At 34.5% G+C, this 22,783-nt stretch overlaps 1 protein-coding gene across 1 annotated transcript in view; it reads left to right on the forward strand.

Moving 5' to 3' along the window:
• The window catches only part of LOC145291381 (dynein heavy chain domain-containing protein 1-like), a 494,383-nt gene that overhangs the window by 413,482 nt on the left and 58,118 nt on the right, over positions 1-22,783 (forward strand). The window contains exons 85-86 of the mRNA XM_080137171.1: positions 3,229-3,327; positions 5,467-5,635. Of these exons, the coding sequence (XP_079993297.1) occupies positions 3,229-3,327; positions 5,467-5,635 (268 nt within the window). The remainder of the gene's footprint in view (positions 1-3,228; positions 3,328-5,466; positions 5,636-22,783) is intronic.

A 22,783-nucleotide genomic window follows, 5' to 3' on the forward strand; every position in this document is an offset into this window, starting at 1 on the left:
GCACTTCCCAAATTAACATTTCTTAGCATTTAACTAAAATATATGTAAATGCACAACAAATATTGTTTGTTACGCACCTTTTTTGTTCATCACTTTGATGCTGAAAAGATTTTTTTTGACGCTTTTCACCATTCATGCATTTCTTCAACAAATTCTGGGCATTTACTCAAGTGGACACTGCTTATTTCATCTCAACTTAATAAAAATGTCGTAAACAAATCATTTTTATTAATGATAAATCGATTTTGAAATGAATTTTTTCATCATTTTTAACTAAAATTTTAATTGGAATGAATTTAATTGCAGACAATTTTTACCAATCTTATGTTTCAAAAGCAAAGAAACTGTAATTAAATGAACTGCAAGAACTGTTTTAACTGTAAGAACTGTTTTAACTGCAAGAACTGTTTTAACTGTAAGAACTGTTTTAACTGTAAGAACTGTTTTAACTGTAAGAACTGTTTTTAACTGCAAGAACTGTTTTAACTGTAAGAACTGTTTTAACTGTAAGAACTGTTTTAACTGCAAGAACTGTTTTAACTGTAAGAACTGTTTTAACTGCAAGAACTGTTTTAACTGTAAGAACTGTTTTAACTGTAAGAACTGTTTTAACTGTAAGAACTGTTGATTTGTCATTGATATAATGTTTATTTATTGGTAAATTTTTATTAATTTGTTGTCGATTTGTTCTGAAACAAAAAGAAAAAAAACTAATTAGTTTAATTATTTTTTATTATTTTTGTTATTTAATAACAAAAGCAAGTAGTGTTTCCTGTAGTCCGAGTAACAATAAGTCTAACAGATTTCCAGTACATGCTGCTTTTTCTGATTACAGTTACAGATTTTTTCATGTTCTCGCAATAGCCGTTTACCAATTTTTACTAATAACAGCTGTTGTCTTTCGTTGGAATGTGAGTGACAATAAGTCTCTTTAGGAGTACTCACCATGCCCTTCCAGCTGAGGTCTGGATGGAGTTCTCTCTTCTCGATCTTTTGTGTATAGGGCAAGAAAAGGAGTGTCAGATCATGGGGCTCTTCTCACATATCTGTTCTTCTCTTAGATTATTATCATTATTATTAATGATATTATCATCATCAATATTAATAATATTATCATCATTATTAATATTCATAATATTATTATTATCATTATTATTATTATCAATGATATTATTATCATCAATATTAATAATATTATCATCATTATTAATATTCATAATATTATTATTATCATTATTATTATTATTATTACTCCATAGGAGCTTTCACACAGGCCGTAAAAGATTTCTCTTTCAGAACAACCTATGGTGTTCCCTGGAGTCTGCGTGACAATGTCTTCCCAGATTTCCAGTACTCTCTTTCAATAAACTTTACAACTTCAACTGTACTATTGCAATGATTTCCCATTGGTAGTAACCATTAGTATTTACTGGAATTTGGGTGACAATAAGACTCCCCAAGTGGCAACACTTTTATTTTCAGCCTGCTGTTCTTCATCCGATGCTGCAGTTGAGTCCATTCTTCATAGGTACTCTGGTGAATGGCTGGTATGCTGCGTTTCTCAGCTGCAACTTGGTGTCGGGTTCAGGGTAGATCTGAAATCAAACCAATATGCAATCAATAATAACTCTTATTTGGTATGGCGCCTGTTTATAGCGACACACGAGCAAAAAATGGTGGAAGGCAGGGACGCAGGAGGATTAACTTACAATTAAACAGTTTCAGTTTTCATGATTCCATGTAAAGTTTCTTTGTGTTTTACATCTGTAACAGATGTTTTGCATCTGTAACAGATGTTTTGCATCTGTATGCCCAGTTTTTACCTGTAGTTCATGTGTGTTAGTCTTCATTTAAGGATTTACCTTAATATTTTAGCTGTTTTCATTATCGTTGTCTGTTGTATCTTATCAGCCATCCATCTGATTCCAATCTCTCCCATTCTTTTTTTTTTCTTTTTAAAGGTTTTGGTATTGTTCCTAGCACTCCAACTATTATTGGTGTTATTACTATTAGTGGTATCTTGACTTCCTTCATCTTCCAAATCACTTGGAGCTTTCTGGTCAGTTCTGTGTATTTGGTCCACTTCTCTGTCTCCTTGATCTTCACTTTGTGATCTGCTGGAACGGCAAAATCTATAATCTGGTAGGACTTGTTAATTATTATAACATCAGGTCTTCTTGCTTGGATAGGTTTATCCGTTTGTATATCCATATCTCGTAGAATTTTGTCTTTCATTTTAAAGTAAGTGCTGGTTTGTGCTTGCACCATTTTCTGGATGTTCAAGATGCAATTATCTGCATGATTCCCAGTTGATCGTGTCTATCTTTATATTCTTTTTGGCCTAGTTTGTTGCAGTTGGTTATTATGTAGTTCATTGTTTTGTCTCTTTGTCGCAGAGTTTGCATTTGTTGTTTTCTTGGGTCTTGTCGATCATTGCTTTGATATAATTCATGATGTGGTTTAATGAAAACTAAAAGTGCATTATCTTGTGCGACTCTTATTAGGAATTCAGTTTCTCTGTTTATATTTCCTTTTTGTAGTCATGTCCAGGTGTTTTCGTTCGTCTCGTCTTTTGTCACTCTTATGAATCGTCCATGTAGCTGTAGCTCTTCCCATTTTCTATCCTTGTCTTATCCCTCGTCTCTTCTCTTTCTATCTTGTTTCTTCAGTGTATCTTGCTGCGGTAATTATTCTTTCCGTGTTCTGCATTATATCTTTCTAATTCTTGGCATTTTCTTAGTATATTGTTCAAGGGCATCATAACTATGATGAAAAGTAGCGATAATAGGGAATCACCTTGAAATCTACCTCTTTGTATTTTGATCTCAGTTATGTATTGTCCATCAGCTATTATTATTATTATTATTATTATTATTATTATTATTATTATTATTGCTAACAAATATATATTCCTTCCTTACATATTTTGACTAGCCTGGGAAGATGGTCTCATGGTCCAAAAAAAAAAATACTAGACTACTCCCTTTACCCACCCACGAAAATGAAGAGATAATACCCAGGATGATGGTATCATGATAACAGATTAGATACCGCAATACCTCCTCTTGAATTGAGCATTAAAAGATGGTATAATAGTATGTTTATTAGAACTAATGGAAATACAAAATCTGTGTTAGTAAAAAATTTTAAAAAGGTGAAATTCAAATTGATCGCTTTTTTCAGTTTTATCAACATTTATTTTGACGTGTTATTTGCTTATTCTTGCAGGGTCCAATTGTATTGCTGAATTGTGTGCCAGAGAAAGACTTAAAGAATCTCACAATTTTCCAGAAATCGTTATTATGGAAGATTTTCTGTATTCATAAAGTAAGACAACAAAGTTTCTTCTATTTTCAGACAAAAAAACATTTGGAAAGTTTCTTGTATTTTCAAACTAAAAAAACATTTTACCAGCTGCGAAGCATCCCACCATCACCACAAAAACTTTAGAGAAGTATTTTAAATGATCTCAAAGTTGCTTAGTGTCATTATGGCAAGTGCTCGTCTGAGCTTCAATCTATGCCCTCCCCCTCTTGCGAAACTTTCACAAAAAACACTCGTCTGGCTAAAACTACTATCAATAATTCCCCCACTCTTTATCTGTGCCTAAACCTAAATGTAAATTCCATGAATTAAGCTTCTTTCTTAGAACTGCATGCCTGTGGAACTGTTCCGTTTGCTTACTTTCCAGCTGACTACAATATGGTTGTCTTCAAGTCCAACGTAAACAAGTTCTTCATGATCCTTTAGTATCTAATTTACCAAATTTTGGTACTTGTGCATTTAACGAACCAGACGTAACTCAGCTGTCTGATGAAAAATGGTCATCAGCCAATCAAAATGCTGTGCGCTGAGTTTCTACTTGACGCATGTATGCGCGTCGCGCAGCAGACAAGAATTTTGATATGGGCGTTCGAGATGGCGGCGACTAGGAATCTCCAGCGCGAATGTGGGTTGTGGTCACACCACACAATTGTGGACTGGAAGAATTTCCTGAATGCTGAAACCCTCCTTCCACTAATAAGAAAATATATTCTGCCGGGGGCCACGGTCATATCAGACTGTTAGAGGGCTTACAGCAAAGTGGGAGGAGAGGAGGGGGTATCACCATTTAATGGTGAACCACAGCCTTAATTTTGTAGATCCCGCCGTGACACCGGCAACAACAAATAATGTGGAGCGGATGTGGAAGGAAGCAAAACAGCGCAATAAACGAGAATGCGGAACCAACCTGGAGCTTTTGGACACATATCGTTTAGAGTTTATGTGAAGACAAAAGTTTGGTAGACAGCCGTTTGACTCCATATTAACCCACATCGCTGAAAGCTACCCGGTTGGTAAGGAGCTTCCTATCACATTCGCTATCTCATCTCTGTCCACTTTGTCGTCTGATGCCCTCCAAAAGTCTGAGGAAAATACATTCTCCTGAAAAAATATGTTCGGCCAAAAAAAAAAAAAAAGAAAACGAATCTCACAGGGATTCTGGTTTAAAAAAAATAAATAAATAAATAAATTTTCCTTGTTCTTGGCCCCCCCAAAAAATCCTAGTTTAAAAAAAAAAGTTTTGTTCCTTTCATTTTTCTTACGATTTTTTTTTTTTTACGCATATAGTTGAAAAAAAAATGTTCATAAAAAACAATTACTAACTCTTATTTGTTTAAAAAAATATCCTACAAATATCATTTTTGTTGGTTATTTTACGTAAATAGTTGAAAAAAAAACATGTTTCATTAAAAAACATAATTACTATTATTTGTTTACAAAAATGTTTTATAGGTATTTATTTTGCAAACAGAAAACAATTTCAAACAATAATACTAATCTATAAATATAAAAGCGAAAATGTATGTATGTGTGTTCGCTTTTTCTGTATGTCTACAAAAGGCTTCTTTCAGAGAAGCGGTCGCTCGCTTCACAACTTTTTAAAACTTTTTATATCACATATAAATCGTAATATCTCAGAGTTAACAACGAAGCTCGCCTGTCTATTTAATTTGCTCGATTTCGGGAAGATAAATATTCAACATTTGTCGCTCGCCGCATGTGGGTTAGTCTTTTTCCTATAACATCGTGAGGAATTGCAAGATTTCCAGCGTCAATTTCATCTGTTTCCTTTTAATTTGGAATGATGAGAGTCGCAATCTTTATTTTGCCAAACATGCAATATGCAAAACAACTTGTGTATACCGCCTCTATTCACCCCACAAGATTAGAAAAGATTAAAAAGCTTTGCAATACTATAACCAATAGTTAAGACTTTTCTTTATGGTTATTGAGCCGTTTTAAGGCACTTTAGTTAATTTGTTCGTTATAAAAACTGAATATTAAATATTATCAGATTACCTGTAGTCTGTAGCGTAGTAAAGATTAAATAAATGGTTTCCTTTCATTCGTAAATGTTTTTATGTTTTTTTTTTGTTTTGTTTTCAGTCATAAAAATTATTTTTTTATTTTTTTTGTTATTAGTTTAGTGAATTGTGTCAAAATCTGATTGTTGCTGAACTTGGCAGTTTGTTGATTCCACCCGACAATTACAATGTTCGAGATGCTTACAAACTGACAAAAAGCAACACGCCGATTCTATTACTTCTACCGTCGCCATTAAAAGCTAACCAACAAGTTGATGGCATTCAGGGTAAGTCATGACGTTTCTTATTTAAAAAAAAAAAAAATGGAACAAATTCTTGAAGTATAAATGCATTCACATCACAGTGTTATGCATTGACCGACGCTTGTCTCATCTTTGCTGCAACGCGATGCTTTTCTGGAGAATTGTGATATGTGTCAGTGTTGGTTTCTTATTGTTCCTTGGCAGATAAAACAACCTTTCTCATCTCATGGTTGGGAGGTTTACGTGTTTCTGTGACCATGAAGGCTACCCACTTCACAGGCCTCGATCTCGTACTACAAGACTTGCTTTTATTTTTTTTGGAGCCACAAGGAAAAATAAAGAGAAAGAAATCAAGATACATTTAATGTCAAAAGGCAGATGTGTCGAAAACTGGCTATGCATATATGGTGCTGGTTGGAGAAGTTTATCAAGGACCAGCATGCTTGGAGAAGACTATAACCAAAGTTGGGTCATAGCGTTTCATTGCTTCATTTGTTGTTGTTGTTGTTGTTGTTGTTGATGATGATGATGATGATGATGATGATGATGATGATGATGAAGAAGAAGAAGAAGAAGAAGAAGAAATAAATAACAGTCATATCTCGTTACTATGAAACCTGACATGCAGAGAAAAAGAACAATGTGTTGACGACATAAAAGAGTTAAGGTGTCTTCAAGATGTCCTCATTGTTTTTGGTTGGTGTAAAGTTCATGTTATTCATTATATATGCGTGTGCAAGCATAAATATTTTGTAGTTTTTTATCTGAATTGAAATAAGAGTTTCTGTATTTTTCATATTTGGATGGAAAAAGATTTTTTAAAAAATCAGCAGAATGCATGGGAGTCTCCATATAATCTCTTATGTAGTTGTTTTTCCCTATTTTTATTATTGTCATTGCATACAGAAATCACTTTTTCCATTGTTTCCAATAGATGTACTGAGACTAAAGCCACTTTCAGGACTGCCAGCAACCACTGCAAAAGAGTAATAAAGAACACAAGAGAATTGTGTGCTCAGTCCATTAAATTCAAAGTAGCTGAGCAGCAGCTTTGTTGCCACCAGTTTTGGCAAATAGTAAACAGGGTCCTAACAGAAGTGTGTACTCTATCCCAATCATCATCACCTGGACATAAGGTAATCTCGTCAGTATTGGACAAAGCCAAACTCTTTGCCAAGAACTTTGCAGCTAATTCTACCCTATGCAATCAAGGCTGCCAACCCTTTGTATTTCCTCCTGTATCTGAAAACATGCTATGCAACATACAAATATCTGTGCATGATGTTACCAAGCTAATAAAAAACCTTGATTTCAGTAAAGCAACTGGCCCTGACAGCATTCCAATTATAGTGCTGAAAAAGCTTCAACCAGAACAAGTTCTCGTACTTACAAAGCTGTTTAAGTGTTGTCTTAAGAAGAATTGCTTCCCAACACCCTGGAAAACCTTATCATTTAATATTTATATTTAAGAATTCAGTTGATTGGTCATCTCTCTCTCAGCACAGACCAATCAGTCTCCTGTGTGTCATAAGTAAGTTGCTGGAATTTGTTAAATAGAGAAGTAGTCAACCACCTCAGCAATAATAACCTCTTTAATGATATGCTATATGGTTTCAGTTCTGCTAGATCTAAAGCAGATGTGCTAACACTATATCTCATAGCATTAGTGAATCTCTAGATGGAGGGTTCCTTTCTAAGGCAATTGCTCTTGACATAGCTCCAGTAGATATCTCACTGCTGATGCAATTCTCTACTTGTATAAGAGTCAAACTGTTGGCACATCTGAGCAGGAGCTACTAGATACACATTATCCTGCCTAGACACAGTTCATAATAGACTTTGTAGCCTAGTAGGGGGGGGGATGCCCTTTTCTCTTTCCTGCAACCTTTTTCCCACAGAAGAGTCGTTGCGAGTTTGTCTCCGCTTTATCGTTATTTTCATAGCATTGTCTGAGCTCTAATCCATGGTCCTCTATTGCCTAACTTTCATGAAAAAACACTCGTTTAGCTGAAACCAATATCAATAATTTCCCTCACTCTTTATCTGTGCCTAAACCTAAACAGAGATTCCATGAACAAAGTTTCTTTCTTAGAACTGCATGCCTGTGGAACTCTGTTCTATTTGCCTGCTTTCTAGCTGACTACTGAAACCGGCATACCTTTAATTAATTAATAACTACAGCCACCAAAATGTTTTGAAGAATAGGCTAACATAAATAACTTAACTAAATTAATGAAGGAACCATCCTCTCATAGCCACTTAACACCATCTCAAGCGCTATTGTTTAGTACTGAGCTAAATGAAAAGAAATACAGTATGCCATCAAATAGGTAAAGGTGAGTACACTTTGCATACTTAATAATTAAACACCCGAAATTGATTAACTAAAATAATCCAAGGCTCTAGCATGCTTGTAATTGGAATGTTGATATATACCTATGGGAAGTATTATAGTAAAACAGCATTCCATAAGGAAACCAACCACATAATTGATCCCAAACGATAATTAAGTACCATTAACTAGAGGGCTTTGGGAACAGAATACTCCACCAATATAGACAAATATGTGCTATTATGTACCTGTTTGCATGTATATGGTCTGAAAAACTTATCTCTATAACGAAGCATATAAACCTATAAAATATATTTATACTCTAGTGTTAAAGAAAAGATAAACAAACCAAATGAAAGAATGACAACCATCGAAATTAAGTTTATATATAGATTTGAAAACCTTTGCCACTGTAAATACTTCAGACACAAAGGTAGAGTGGAAAATATCGCCCAGTATACCACCTTTATTTAAATCATATAAATAGGCTTGTATATCTATTCACTGGCCGTTAATTTAACCATGTGGACATATATCTTACAAATAAACACATAAATAAAGAAAGAAAAGATTTGAAAATGAGAAGCAAATGAATGGATAAAAAAACTAGGAATAAAATAAATAAATAAATAGAACTCAACAATAAAATCACCACCAAAAAAGAAAAAAAAAACAACTATAAAAACCAAAGATAGGGAAGTATACAGCAATGAGGGCATAATATTACTTCAGACCAAAGCGAAAACTTAGGCCAATAAACAACCACCAAGTTAAAATAATACCAATACTCTCCTCGCTGCTACAGCTTGACCAAATAAGATCATACTTCCTCCTCTTCCCTGAACCCCCACCCCTACTCCCTTCCTTCACCATACTACCCTCTAAAACCCCTACTGCTCACATTCACAAAGTATACACCCCACTTTCTTCCAAAGCGGAAACCACACCCAAGTATCTTATAAAAAACGAATGTAATCTTGACTTTTTTTTGGTCTGATGAGGTGGTCTCCTTGAATTAGGATTCCACTGAAACATGTATACACATATGTAACCAATAATGTTTGTATAATAAACAGATTATATACCAGCTCTGTCCTTCATTGAGCACTCTTTAATAATCACACGAGTTTCATTGGATTTAACCTCTAGGAAACCAATCTATACAACCATATTATATATATATATATATATATATATATATATATATATATATATATATATATATGGTCATGATCGGTCCAGTGGTGTAGGCTGTAGGAGAGTTATACACACAGACACACATGAACGCTACTACTTATATATATATATATATTTAAGTAGTAGCGTTCATGTGTGTCTGTGTGTATAACTCTCCTACAGCCCACACCACTAGACCGATCATGACCAAACCTTGCATGATGATTGTCCCCCACCTAGGGATGGTGCACACTATTTTTCAAGGTTAAGGTCATAGCCTATGTATATATACTCTCCTACAGCCCACACCACTGGACCGATCATGACCAAACCTTGCATGATGATTGTCCCCCACCTAGGGATGGTGCACACTAGTTTTCAAGGTTAAGGTCATAGCCTATGTATAAATACTCTCCTACAGCCCACACTACTAGACCGATCATGACCAAATCTGACATAATGATGGTCCCCCATCTAGGTATGGTGCACACTAGTTTTCAAGGTTAAAGTCATAGCCTATGTATAAATACTCTCCTACAGCCCACACTACTAGACCGATCATGACCAAATCTGACATAATGATGGTCCCCCATCTAGGTATGGTGCACACCATTTTTCAAGTTCATGGTCAAGGATTAAGATCATTTTTGGTGTGGCTCTTCATAAACTCCCCCACCTAGGAATGATGCACACCAAGTTGAGGTTCGCCACCATCCGGGGGCCCCCACCATGGTGCCAGCCAACTTCTTTGTGAATTCGAATCAAATCACCTTCCTCCACCCCCATGCGATGGCTTATGTTCGGTGAATGGGCTGAGTCAACCTATTCATCACTTTCACGACAAATCCAAAGTGGACAGAAATTACAGAAAACTTGCTTCAACGACAAGAACTTCAGGATCATCCAGATATTATTACCAACGTTTTTAGATAGAAGCTAAAAAAGCTAATGGAATGTATTAAAAATGGAGGATTTGGTAGGTTGAGGGCTTTCCTGTACAGCAGAAGAGGACTGCTACATGAACACCTCCTCACCTGGCAGGCCCCAAAGGACAAAGTTCAACCACAATAAATGGATCTCTGCAAATATGCAAAGATCCCTGACAAATAGGAAGACCTTGAACTTCACACAAAAGTGATGGCACATATGGTGCACAGACTTGTGAACCATTGAATCTAAGTTGCCCATGTATGATCGACAACAAATGCTCCAAATGTACTCTAAAAATTTCTTCAGTGTACCGAACAAGGCCAGGACTCTTATCCCAAGTACAGGCAAAGGAAACCAGAAGATGGAGTGTGGACTGGTACAATAAGGATGAAGAAAAATGGTCGGTATGTGCATCAAGAAATCACAAATCAGTAGATGTTTCTTTACAACAGGGTCCTCCTTCAGTAGTTCAACGTTTATATTAATGTAGAAATTATAGAAATTTGTACTAAAGTGTACAGCTAAGTCCTGCACGTCGTGCAAGTATCTTTGCTAGTACATGTGTGTGTGTGTGTGTGTGTGTGTGTGTGTGTGTGTGTGTGTGTGTGTGTGTGTGTGTGTGTGTCTCAGAACAAAGGTGACGAGTAAAAATAGATATTCGGCCTGAAATGAGCACCGTTAACCGTTAAATAAATAATGTTATGCTTGCTTCAATTTGTTGACAAACTAAATATTGTAAAACATTATTTGACAAAATAAATTATCTCCTTTCTGGTCACAAAACATTTATAATGGAATGAAACTGAGCAACAATATCGGTAGGGAGAATACAATTGATTGTGTCAGGTTTTATTGAAAGTATTTAACACAATCATTCACAAGTACCTGCTCCAATTGCAGTTGTATATGTAATACGAAGGCCGAACATAAGCGGTAGCATTTTTACTGAGAAAACTCGATTTACAATGTGGAATGTGTTTATTAATGTTCAGAAGTAGATAATATAAAGCTAACCTAAGTGGTCAACTATAGTCGAGGACGACCCAAAGGCTCCTTTTTTCATCAGTTGTTACAGCATTATTACTCCACTTGCTCTTGATCTTCCTCTTATAATGTAACCCAATGTCGGGAGGGGATGTTTTTTGCCCAATTTTGGTTCATGGGACCAATTAGTGTAATCAGGCCATCTCCAGAACCTAAACATGGGCTAACCCTAAATTCCCGTGGCTACACTCTTATCTTCGTCTAGTGATGGACTCTTCAAAATGTAACTAGACACTTGTTATTGGAATTACTGCTCTGATGCTCAAAGCGCACAAAACGTGCACAGCCATAAGTCTGTGTGGCAATACCTTTAACTGGTTGGTTGGCCATTCGTCATCAGACACTGTAGTTGACTTCTTCTCGTAGGCTCCCTGGTAAATAGCTGGTATATCACTTTTCTCCATGCTCTTTGGGCTGGTTATGGTGTCGGTGCTGTAATTAACTATGTTTTCAAATCAAAGCAATTCAATAATCAAAGATACATCAAAGATCATTTTCTTATAAATGAGAATAATTATTCATAAGATACTTCAGGGCACACTTTGTGTAAAGGAAAGTTAACTTCTTCGAGTTCCTAATGGTTTCAAGATGCAGGATTTTTCAACTTGGATTCTTTCAGATGGTTTCTCAGTCAGAGGAGGAAGAGCTTTCCACTTAGCTCTTTTGGGGAGATCAGCTTTTGGACTTTAGCCCCAAAACGATGCATGCTCTTCAACGGCCAGCAAACAAGTCCTCCTTTTATCTGCTAACTGAAAAGGTTTATTATGAAATCCTAATTTCGACCACCATCTCTTTAAGAATAGCATTTCCTCCTCTGTCGTTTGGAAATTAGCATTTCTCCTTCTTCTTTTATTATCTCTTCCCTTCCCCTTTTTTTTCTTTTTCTGAATCTCTTTTCTTTCTTTCTCTCTCTTATTCCATATTTCTCTTTCCCTCTCTTTTCCTTTGTTCTAAAGAAATTTTATTATCAAACTAGGTCAGAGGTCTGCATCCAGCCAAACAGCTATAACAATCTTTTACTGCATGTTATCAAAACTAAATTAACGAATAGAAAATAAAGCCTATCCAAAATCTTCTTTCATTATAACAGATGTCTGATTAGCAATAACTTGTTGATATTTCGTTAGGGAGCTGTCATCTCAATTATAATCGAGAGGCCTATTTTCCTGCCAATTTGGAAAAATACATATTGTTTTATTATTCTGCTAAAGCATCTAGATTCTTTGACCAAGTATCAACATCCCCGATAGCTTCATATTCACCAAGAAAACAATCTGGTACTGTCTCATTAGAATAATGCTGAGTGTTTTGCAACGGGCATCAAGTACCATTTTTAAGTCTTTGGTATGACTCAACCAATGATTGAATCCCATTAGCAAACACTCTTACCTTTACATTAAATGTGCTGGTTAGACTTAAAGCAAGTCTTGAAATAGATAAAATTTGGTCAAATGATAAAGATACAGCCCTTTGCTGATTGTCATACAAGAGTCGCAAGAGGCAACTTCTTACTGTCAATGCCTAAGAGAACTTAAAAATACCCCGAGAAACTCCTCAACAAAGTGAAACAGCCAGTCAAACCAGGCATACTCTCAGATGGGAAGAATTGTGAAGACTAGAGTTGTGCAATGCGCAGAAAAACATGTGGCTAGTTGACGTGACAACAAAGTTTTTTCCAAACCATGATGCTCTTTGGGCAAATTTTTAGTCATTTCTTCAAAAAGGAATTAGAGTCGATTTAGATGACTATATCGAAAACATCATAAGTGAGGTTTATCAGTTCTGGATTTGTTAATTTGTAGATATGTTCTTAATTTTTTTTTTTTTTTTTAAGCTGCCAGTCCGATCAGATGATTTCCCAGCAAAATATTAGGGATTTTTTATCCGCTTGCGACTACTCCATTTATGGGGATTGGTTGATGTTGGGTAGTTTTTTCTTTTAGATAAGTTTATGAAAATAAAAGATTGTTTGAACATTAATTTTTCTAACAAGTTATAAAAATAACCAAAAGCTTTACAAAGGTTGAAGGAAATCAGTGGGAACTAATTACTTATATAAGGCTGTTGCCTTATCTTTATTATAAAAGTTTATTATAAAAGTTTATTATAAAAGTTGCTTTTCAATGCTTATCATTACACAAGTTGCAGTTTGACCTCCAAAATTTTAGATCATTATTCTCTGTGAGTGGCATTCTCTGCCTAATTTTTTTTTTTATTACTTCAATTCACCAGAAGCAAAGTGAATTGCCACTGAGATATAAGAGGCTGCTGTGAATTAGGCACATCCTAAGTGAGTAGTAGTGCAGCGGAATGTTTGTTCACATTACATTTAATTTTTTGCATGTGGGTATACTCAGGGAAACAGAGAGCAGAGAGGTAATTCCAAAGTCAAATGAATCAAGAAAATAAGCTATTAAGAATAGCAAGTCTTTTAGCATCTACAAACTTCTACAATGAAAGGGTGTGATTTTGCTGCTTCTCAGGTTGGTTAGGGATAATTAGATTAAGGAAATACAAGTGCAGCAAGTTTGTCATAGTACATTCCATTGATGTACTTGTAAAATAAGCAGAAACCTTAATATCATAGCAATTGGACAGGCATTGGAGCTTAGTTGACAGTATGGGACATATCAGGTTAAATACTTTTTTTGGGACCCTATCGAAGAGAGAGAGAGAGAGAGAGAGAGAGAGAGAGAGAGAGAGAGAGAGAGAGAGAGAGACTTATGGTTGATACACTAATCCAGATGTGATAGCAATACTCCATGGACAAATGGTGGCGCTGTAAAGATACAGGATACTTGCAGAAGTTTGTAGTTAGTAGAAATAGCTTACCTTCTTTGCAGCAGACTTGTCAGTATCTTATTTATTCCAATTCATGTTACTTGTGAATGTTATGTCGACAAGTTTGAATGCTGGAGATCTTGAGAACCATTGTAATTCATGGTTGGAAAGGTTTGTTATAATTTTATATCTAAAATTCAAGTTTTGTTTGTCTGTAAATTAACATTTTTTTTTGCATTATTTAATGCCAATTTTAAATAATTCAACATAAATGATTAAAACCACGTAATTTGCTATTTCACTTATAGCTCAGGGAGTGAAATATCGTATTCATACCTTTCCTTATAGTCTCAGTATTTAATTAACTACAATAGATCTAATTAGAACCAACCTCATAGTTTGTGAATATATCCATAACATCAATAAGATTGAAAAACCCACATTTTCTTTGTTTGTTTTTGTTTTTTTTTACTTCCCGTTCGGTCGTTTAAAAAAGTAATATCAAAGATTTTTTCAAGTGGTTTCTTTCAATTTGTTTGCTTATTATGGCTGACATGCTGAAGATGTTTAATAGAAAGGAGAGAAAGTTAGAATGGTTTCTGTGAATTATTCTGGTGTTTGGCGGCACCAATTCTGACTGATACTTTTCTGTTGTTATCAACTTACCAGTTGGATGGTTCTCTGTACACATCACGACTGGCATCTTCATTTCATGCTGGCAGCAACGTCCTAGAGTGAAACATGTTTTGGCTTCTCTGTCATTCTCAGTGGCAATGTGAGGCAAAACAATCCCCCCATCAATCCACACCCTAACCCAAAATTACAAAATTACAACGAAACATAAAAAATAAGGAGAAAAGATTTAGGACAGAAATAATCGCAGTCTGCTACAAAAGGTAAATGAATTTAATAAAAAAGAAAAAAAACGTAAAAAAAAAAAAAATGCTAACTTTGATCCAAACGCCAACAAGAAATGGATAGGAAAATGGTTCTCACATTTCTCAAAGAGAAAATCGTTTATGAGTTTGGATGGGTGCCAACTCTTTTAAGCATTTTATTTTATTATTATTTATTCTTTGTGTGTGTGTGTGTGTGTGTGTGTGTGTGTGTGTGTGTGTGTGTGTGTGTGTGTGTGTGTGTGTGTGTGTTTTGGCAAAAAACCAACATGGATGCTGCATATATCTGTAACCATGGAAACCTGCTTCAATCTTTGACTGCAATGCACACACGCACACACACACACACACACACACACCCTGATGATCCAGCCATTTGACTATTCTCCAAATGTTAAAAAGAAAGAGGAAACCCTAAATATTTAGTGGTTTCGGTATGTACCATTTCAGTGAAAAGCACACCTAACAGACTTGCACTTTGGGCCCCTAATTATTCATTTACCGATGACAACGATGTTTGATTTACTTTCTTGCCTTTATTATTGAAGATTTTACTTCTCGTTCTTTAATTCTATTGTTTTGTGTTTATCAAGAAAAGTTGCGTCCCTTCATATATGACTTTATATACAGATATAATAATCTATAATATAAATCTCATCTGTCTGTTTAAATGTATACATGAGTGCATGTATGTATTTATGTCTGCCTAAAACTTTCAACGGAGGCAAAGGATTTTTCACAAGATCAGTATCGTTTTGAAGCTCGACCCTTCGGGCGACAAATGTAAAAAAATTGGCTAAAAACATTCATTCCTTCACCCTCAACTGGGCACTTTTCTACAGGAAGGGGTTACTTTTTTTCGCCGATATTTTTGAAAGTCATCCCCTTTTTTCAATTTAAACCTTCACCACTTCCAATTTGGTGATGGATGTAACAGCAAAGACGTCATTTTCTTTTCCTCCTTCGCAGTACGGGTTCAAGCCTACCTGCCTACTACCACTTTTTTTTGATCAACTCACACCTCCAAACACCCGGGCAACGCAGAGAACCCAGGCTAGTATGACATAAGAAGGAGAAAGCAGCAACCATAGAAAGAAAATTGAAATCTTAGGAAGATCTCCATTATTCCGGTAATTATACTAGCAATCAATCAAACTCATGAAACAGAATTTCAAAAACTACCTGGCGAATATATCAAGTGTAAGAGAGATACAAACAGTTGCACTTAAAGGGACAATTAGAATCCTAAAAAGATCTCTTGGCTGGAGTCATTGAACTAGAGGATCAATGTCTGACATCTGCTAGGATGCTCCATCGCCACAAAAACAAAAAGATAAGAAAATCAAAAAGCAGAGAGTCGGTACATATGCCTAAAATGTAAGCCTCAGAAGCTATCAAGGCAGTAATAAAAAGAACAAACACCACCTTCCATAATAGACTTGTGCCAACCAACACATCTTCCACATAACTGAATCAAGTTATTTCGGCTGTAGAACTATACACTCCCACAATTCCAAAACCAATGGCAGTTCAAAGCACCAAGGATAAAAACAACACCGAAAACTTGGAAGCTGAAGTGGCAACAGCAAATTAACCTGTTCAGAAAGGAATTGTCGCAGATCAAACAATTCCTTGCAGCCTTTATAGGGCCAGATCAGCTGACGAACATCATCTGTAGGTTTAGTTTGAAATATAAAACTAAAAATACAGAGAAAAGTAAAAACATTGTGAAGGATCTGAAAAGCAAGATACCAGCACTTGCCAAAAAAATTTAAAAACAATAAAAACAAAACAAAATTGGAAAATAAAAATTTCAATAAAAATGCGAGAATATTCTACTGGAACTTTATGAGAGAAACAATAACTGCATAAAAGTCACTTGAAAAACAAGAGCTTGAAGAATACTGGAGGTCTCTGTGTCAGAATGAAGGATCATATAATCAAAAGACCCAGTTGATTTTGGATATAGTTCAAAGACCAAGCCTGAAATGCCAGAGCCAGAAATACTTCCTGGAACGATAAAGAGAAAGATAAAATGATTCTAGAATCATAAAAGAACATCCAATTTCAGGCTAAAACAACTAACAGCACTTAATAATGATTGCTTCACGAGATTTGAGAGGCAAGGAACTCACACCGGCATAGCTAGTAAAAAGCAATACAACCCTCATATCAAAAATGAGTAAGACAACACCCTAATAAATACAGACTAGTTGTTAATTTCTAAGATTATTCTTGAAGACTGTAGGAATATTCCTCATTTCATCCACTCTGGGATTCTTTAGGCTTATGCTAGAATATATATATATATATATATATATATATATATATATATATATATATATATATATATATATATATATATATATATATATATATATATTCATTTTTTTACTACAGAAAACCATAACTTTAGTAAAGGTATTTTTTGCTTAAACAAAATAATACATTTTCACTAAGATTTAAATATAAATAATGGGTTCAATATATTCCATCATCATTATTTGATAAATACTGAAAAAATCATCTGTCTTTAAAAAAATAATTTTTTGTACCCGCAAAATGAATAAATTATTTCATTTTAATTATAGAATTTTTTTTTCATATAATTACTAAAAAAATCATGATTACTTACTTTTTTTAAAGAATATAAGATTAATAGAAAATACATTTTGCTAAATATAAAAAAATCATTTTTTCTAAATTCAGTTGAAATGGTAAGGTTTTGGCAAATAACATTTCAAGGTGAAGTATGGATGTTCTGTCATGATGTAAAAATGTAGAATTGTTTCCAGATGAAAATTATTCCAAGATGGAAGGCAGAATACCGAGTAAAGGAGGATCTTCCACCTGTCTGATGACCCCACCCACTTGTCTATCTCAAAGTCAGAACTTGGAAATCCGAGAACTGGAAAAGTGGTTAATTATTATTGCTTGGCAGAAAGTCCTGATCTCAAATATTTTACAAGTTTTGGATTCTCTTAAACCGAATAAGTATTCCCCCCTTCCCCCTGCGCCTTCATCCAGATGTAGGTAATTTGGTATGGGAAGAATAGTCTAAATTGGAAAGGGAGAGGCTTAGAATAAAGTTATCTTTGCAGTTCAGTTGAGAGAAGGGGAGGGGCGTCGAGAAATATGAGTAGAACAATAATTTCGCATAACAAAAAATAATGATGATAATAATAATGCACTTCCTTTTGTCTTGCTCCAAGTTCTTCCGCCACCTTTTCGTTTCTTTCCTGTTTCGTTGAATTCTCACCAATTCTTCCCCCCCCCCTCCCAGCTTCTCCAGATGCTATTCTATCCGCAGCAACAAGCGCATATGTTCATACAGAGACAAGTACATTTTTTTATATAAACAAACCAGGGTGTGGTTTAGAGATTGAAGTGGAGGTGTACCATGAACGCAACAATTTTTTTTTTTTTTCAAAACTCTGGCAAAAGAAGTACAAGTTTTTATTTTTCACTCATTTCAGCTAATGCAAGATTTTTTGGCAAAAATCGCTTTATTCCTTTCCAAAGCTCATTATTCAGAAAATCTATATATTAAAAGTTAATGTGCGTTTACAAAAATTCCAGACAGAAGATTCTTATACAGCGAACATTGGTTAAGACTATGATGACAATGATGATTATTTTGACAACATCTATACCACTGGTTGCTAACATGTTGAGAGTGTTCATAGGTACAGGCAAAAATGGACGAATAAAGATAGGGGGGGGGACATAGTTTTGAAAGCCGATTTATTATACTTTTTTTTTGTAGGTTTCCAACTACTTTTTGAAAGATTAAAGACCAAAGTTAATTTCCAAAAGAAAAAAAAATATAAAAAATGTTTTCATAGTGAGCTAACCAATTCAGCTAAATTTTGAAGTTAAATAAATTCATAGTGAAAATCCTTTAAAAGATAAATATTAGTTTTCTGGGTCTATTCCAATGATAATTAGTAAAGTCCTAAGACATTGAATTAAATTAAAAAAAAGAAAACACCTTGTTTGTACAAAAAATAGCTTAATTAGCCTAAAAAGTGAGGGATTCTGCCATTCGCAAAATCGCAACAAATAGAAGTTTTGTAAACACGGATTATATGGAAGCCCAAAATTTCAGACAGTCCAAAGGCCGTTTTTAACATGACGTCATGTAATTAAAAGGAGGTAGGGATGCTAGTTTTTTTTTGTTTTTTTTTCCAGGCGTACATCCATACATGCCTATCCTGAACGTTTGTATAATTTTTACCATTTTTTAATTGAATTATTTTTCTATGTTCCTATTTTTAAATCAAATTTTTTTTATTATTGTTCAAGATCATATAAAAAAAATTTTACGCCAAAAGTCTCCCATTCATGCAAGCAAGGAAAATAGTAAAATCTTGCATCCAAAAATTATGTAAATCCTGTAATTAAAAAAAAAGTAGAAATATTTTTTGCTATTATAATTTTTTGTGTGAAAAATATTAAATAAACAATGCTTAATTCAATGATAATATCGGTAGTTCAAGAAATTAATTTTTATTTGAGTTATATTGAATTCATTAACACAGACTTTAGGGTTTTTTTTCGTAATGCTCCTGTAAAAATTAAATAATTTTTTTTTTTAATTGTTATAATTTGCAATGCTTAAATGATGATAAAAAAATTATAATTTACGATGCTTAAATGATGATAAAAAAGCAAAAAAAATTATTCATTTTTTTTACTACAGAAAACCATAACTTTAGTAAAGGTATTTTTTGTTTAAACAAAATAATACATTTTCACTAAGATTTAATTAAAAATAATGGATTCAATATATTTCGTGATCATTATTTGATAAATACTGAAAATTTCATTAAAAATGGTTAATTTCCTGATTTTTAGTGAATTTTTAAGTAAAGGTCAAATTGTTTATAAATTTTAAGCATCGGCATTCATTTTGCATGTATCTAGTTTTCATCACTTTGACTGCTGTCATCTCATGCCAGGACGAAAATGAAATTGATTTTTATTTTTGAATTTCTTAATTCATTTTATTCTGTTATAGTTAATTAATTTCACATTCAGGTGTGTATGTGTGTATATCTTCTATACTCCTATAAATTTAGGGTTTTTTTGTGTATTGATATTCATATTAAATACCCTTTTTTGTATTTATTTAAAAAGAAAATACAACTTTGTTATATATGGGTTGTGGAATTGCATTCACTAGCAAAAGATCTAGCTAATTTGCATATTCCTTAAACATTTATTTTAATTAATTCCCTATTAGTTTTTTTCGGTTTTCTTATGAGATGATCATTTTTAGTTAACTATTTATGTGTAATTATATTCGTGCAGATATTCTATATGATTTATACTCGCGTAATATTTGCGTAAAAAGATTATAGTAAACACAAACCTCTTTCTATATATATTTATGCATGCGCATATATATTTGTTTAAAACTTTTGCCTACTAAACTCCTCTATCGTTTTTTGGTCTGCAGACATGAAATTTAATATATAGGATACTCAAATCCATGCAAAACTTTCTATTTGGGTTTTAACCAGGGAAAATTGGTGCAAAAGTGTTAAAATTAAAAAAATGGAATTTGCCAAGTGAAAGTCGAACGACAGCATTACGAATATTCATGTGTAACGTAATAGTTATTGGTTCATGTTTTAATTTTTAGCCTTTAAGCTCATAGCTTAGGCATTGACATCAAAGGAAAAAGTAAATCGTAAAGTAAACGTTTTGGTTTCGATTCTTGGTGATGACGCATGAGTCGTTTTTATTTTATTTTAAGTCATTACTATATATTGGTTCCAATATAATATAATAATAAATACGAAATCTGCATTAATCAAAATATATTTAAGTGTATTTTACGACCGGACAATGCCAGGCGGCCTGCTAATATATATATATATATATATATATATATATATATATATATATATATATATATATATATATATATTTATTAAGAAGCTATATATATAAAGAAATATTTTACAAAAAGATAAATTTGTAAGAGTTCCTCCCCACGGGAAAGAGACATCAGGGTCGTTTTTTAACGTGGAGAAAAAGGAACAAAAATAAAAATTGTCTCATTCGTGAGAGAGAACAAGAAATTGAAGTGTAGTATCTGAATGGTATCAGATGGTATTTATTTGCTTCCGCAAGAAAGCAAATTAGGCACAAGGTCGTTTTTTAATGTGGAGGAAAATCAGCTTCCCCAAAAAGGGGGAACTTTGGGAGTGTTCATATAAATAGTAATTATCTCGGTATGAAGGGTTTCCCCTACATTGATCAAGAACAAATTATTTAAGTGAAGTATCAGAACAGATACTACACTTTGATCCTGGCCCGAAGAACATCTGCTCTTATGGTGTTTAAGAAATTGATGACTCTACTGATTTTATAAACTAGAACATTCAGAAACTGGCATTAATCAAAGTTCATTATAGTTCCAGAGCTGCCAGGCGACATTTAATGGCCTCGTTTTGCCTCAAAAGATAACGAATATTCTCTTAAACGATGTCTGTAGAATTAGTTTATAATGCAGCAAAGGTTGCACATCTTTTGAACCAGCATTGCTTCAGTCAAGTATCAAGAAGACATCCAAGAGAGGCAGAAACAATGCAGGAATATTTTGTATTCTTTGGATTATCATAGACTAATGTTTTCATAACATTTCCGACGCTTTAACCTGCGACATTCGTAAGGTGTAGCTTGTCAAAGCTGTGGAAGCTTTTTGATGAACTCTGGAATCCGCACAGAATTTTAAAAAGAACTAACCCCATCCTCCAACGTCGACCCCTACTACCATGCCTCCTTCTCTAACATCAGGGGTCAACATTCCAACATTCCAGAGGTTGAAACACAATTGCAAGAGAAGAAACCGGTAATATTGTTCCTCAGCAAAACTAGATGAGTTCATAATTAATGGATACTCTAACTTAACATCTAAATCTGACCCCCAAGATCGCCATGGTCATGGAATATGTGCCTACATTAGAGATGGCTTTCCATGTGGTAGGGATATCTCCAGAGAAGACCCTAATTTACCTTATATGTGCCTCCGGGTTGCACTTACTTACACCATTGCATTTATATTTGCCGTCTATCGCCCCCACAACAGCAGAGTCACTATCTTTAAGAGCATAGCTGAGAAAATTCGGCTACATCCACATCTGTGATGACTTCAATGTCCACAATGTGGAATGGCTGACCCATTCAAACAAGACAGATGATGAGGGGAGGTTCTGTCATGACTTCTCCATTGCCTATAACCTCACTCAGATTGTTCACGAACCTACCCATGTGCCCGATACTACCGGTCAGTATGCAAGCCTTCTAGACCTTTTTCTCACAACTTCCCCTGAGCTATGTTCATGTTCCGTTCTATCTCCTCTGGGATCTTCCGACCACTCGGTTGTATCAGTTAAAATAAAAATGATATGTAACAAGCCTTCAGATGTACCTCTCCACTATACAGTATATCGATACTCTATGGCTGACTGGGATAGCTTCCATACATTTATGTCTGATCTACCTCTTCATTCGATGTTTAAAAAGGATGTGTCCTCTATAGTATCAGACCCGATCGAATGGTTAATTGTAGGTATAGACCGATTCATACCATCCAAAAGATTCCAACAAAAACCTAACAACCAGCCATAGTTCTCCCCAGAATGTGCTGCTCCCATCGTACACAGAAATCACTTTTTACCAACGTAATAGATGTACTGAGACTAAAGCCGCCTTCAGAACTGCCAGCAACCACTGTAAAAGAGTAATAAAGAATGCAAGAGAGCTATATGCTCAGTCCGTTAAATCCAAAGTAGCTGAGCAGTTGCTTGGTTCCCACCAGTTTTGGCAAATAGCAAACAGGATTTTCAACAGAAGCGTGCATTTTATCTCAACCATCATCAATGGACTTGAGGTCATCTTGTCAGTATCAGACAAGGCCAATTCCAATTATAGTGCTGAAAAAGCTTCAACCAGAACTTGCCCCCTTGTTACCTTAAAGAGAAGTGCTTCCCAACACCCTGG

Source organism: Euprymna scolopes, chromosome 12, assembly GCF_053919585.1.
Source record: "Euprymna scolopes isolate OS-2025 chromosome 12, ASM5391958v1, whole genome shotgun sequence".
Taxonomy (NCBI): Eukaryota; Metazoa; Mollusca; class Cephalopoda; order Sepiida; family Sepiolidae; genus Euprymna; species Euprymna scolopes.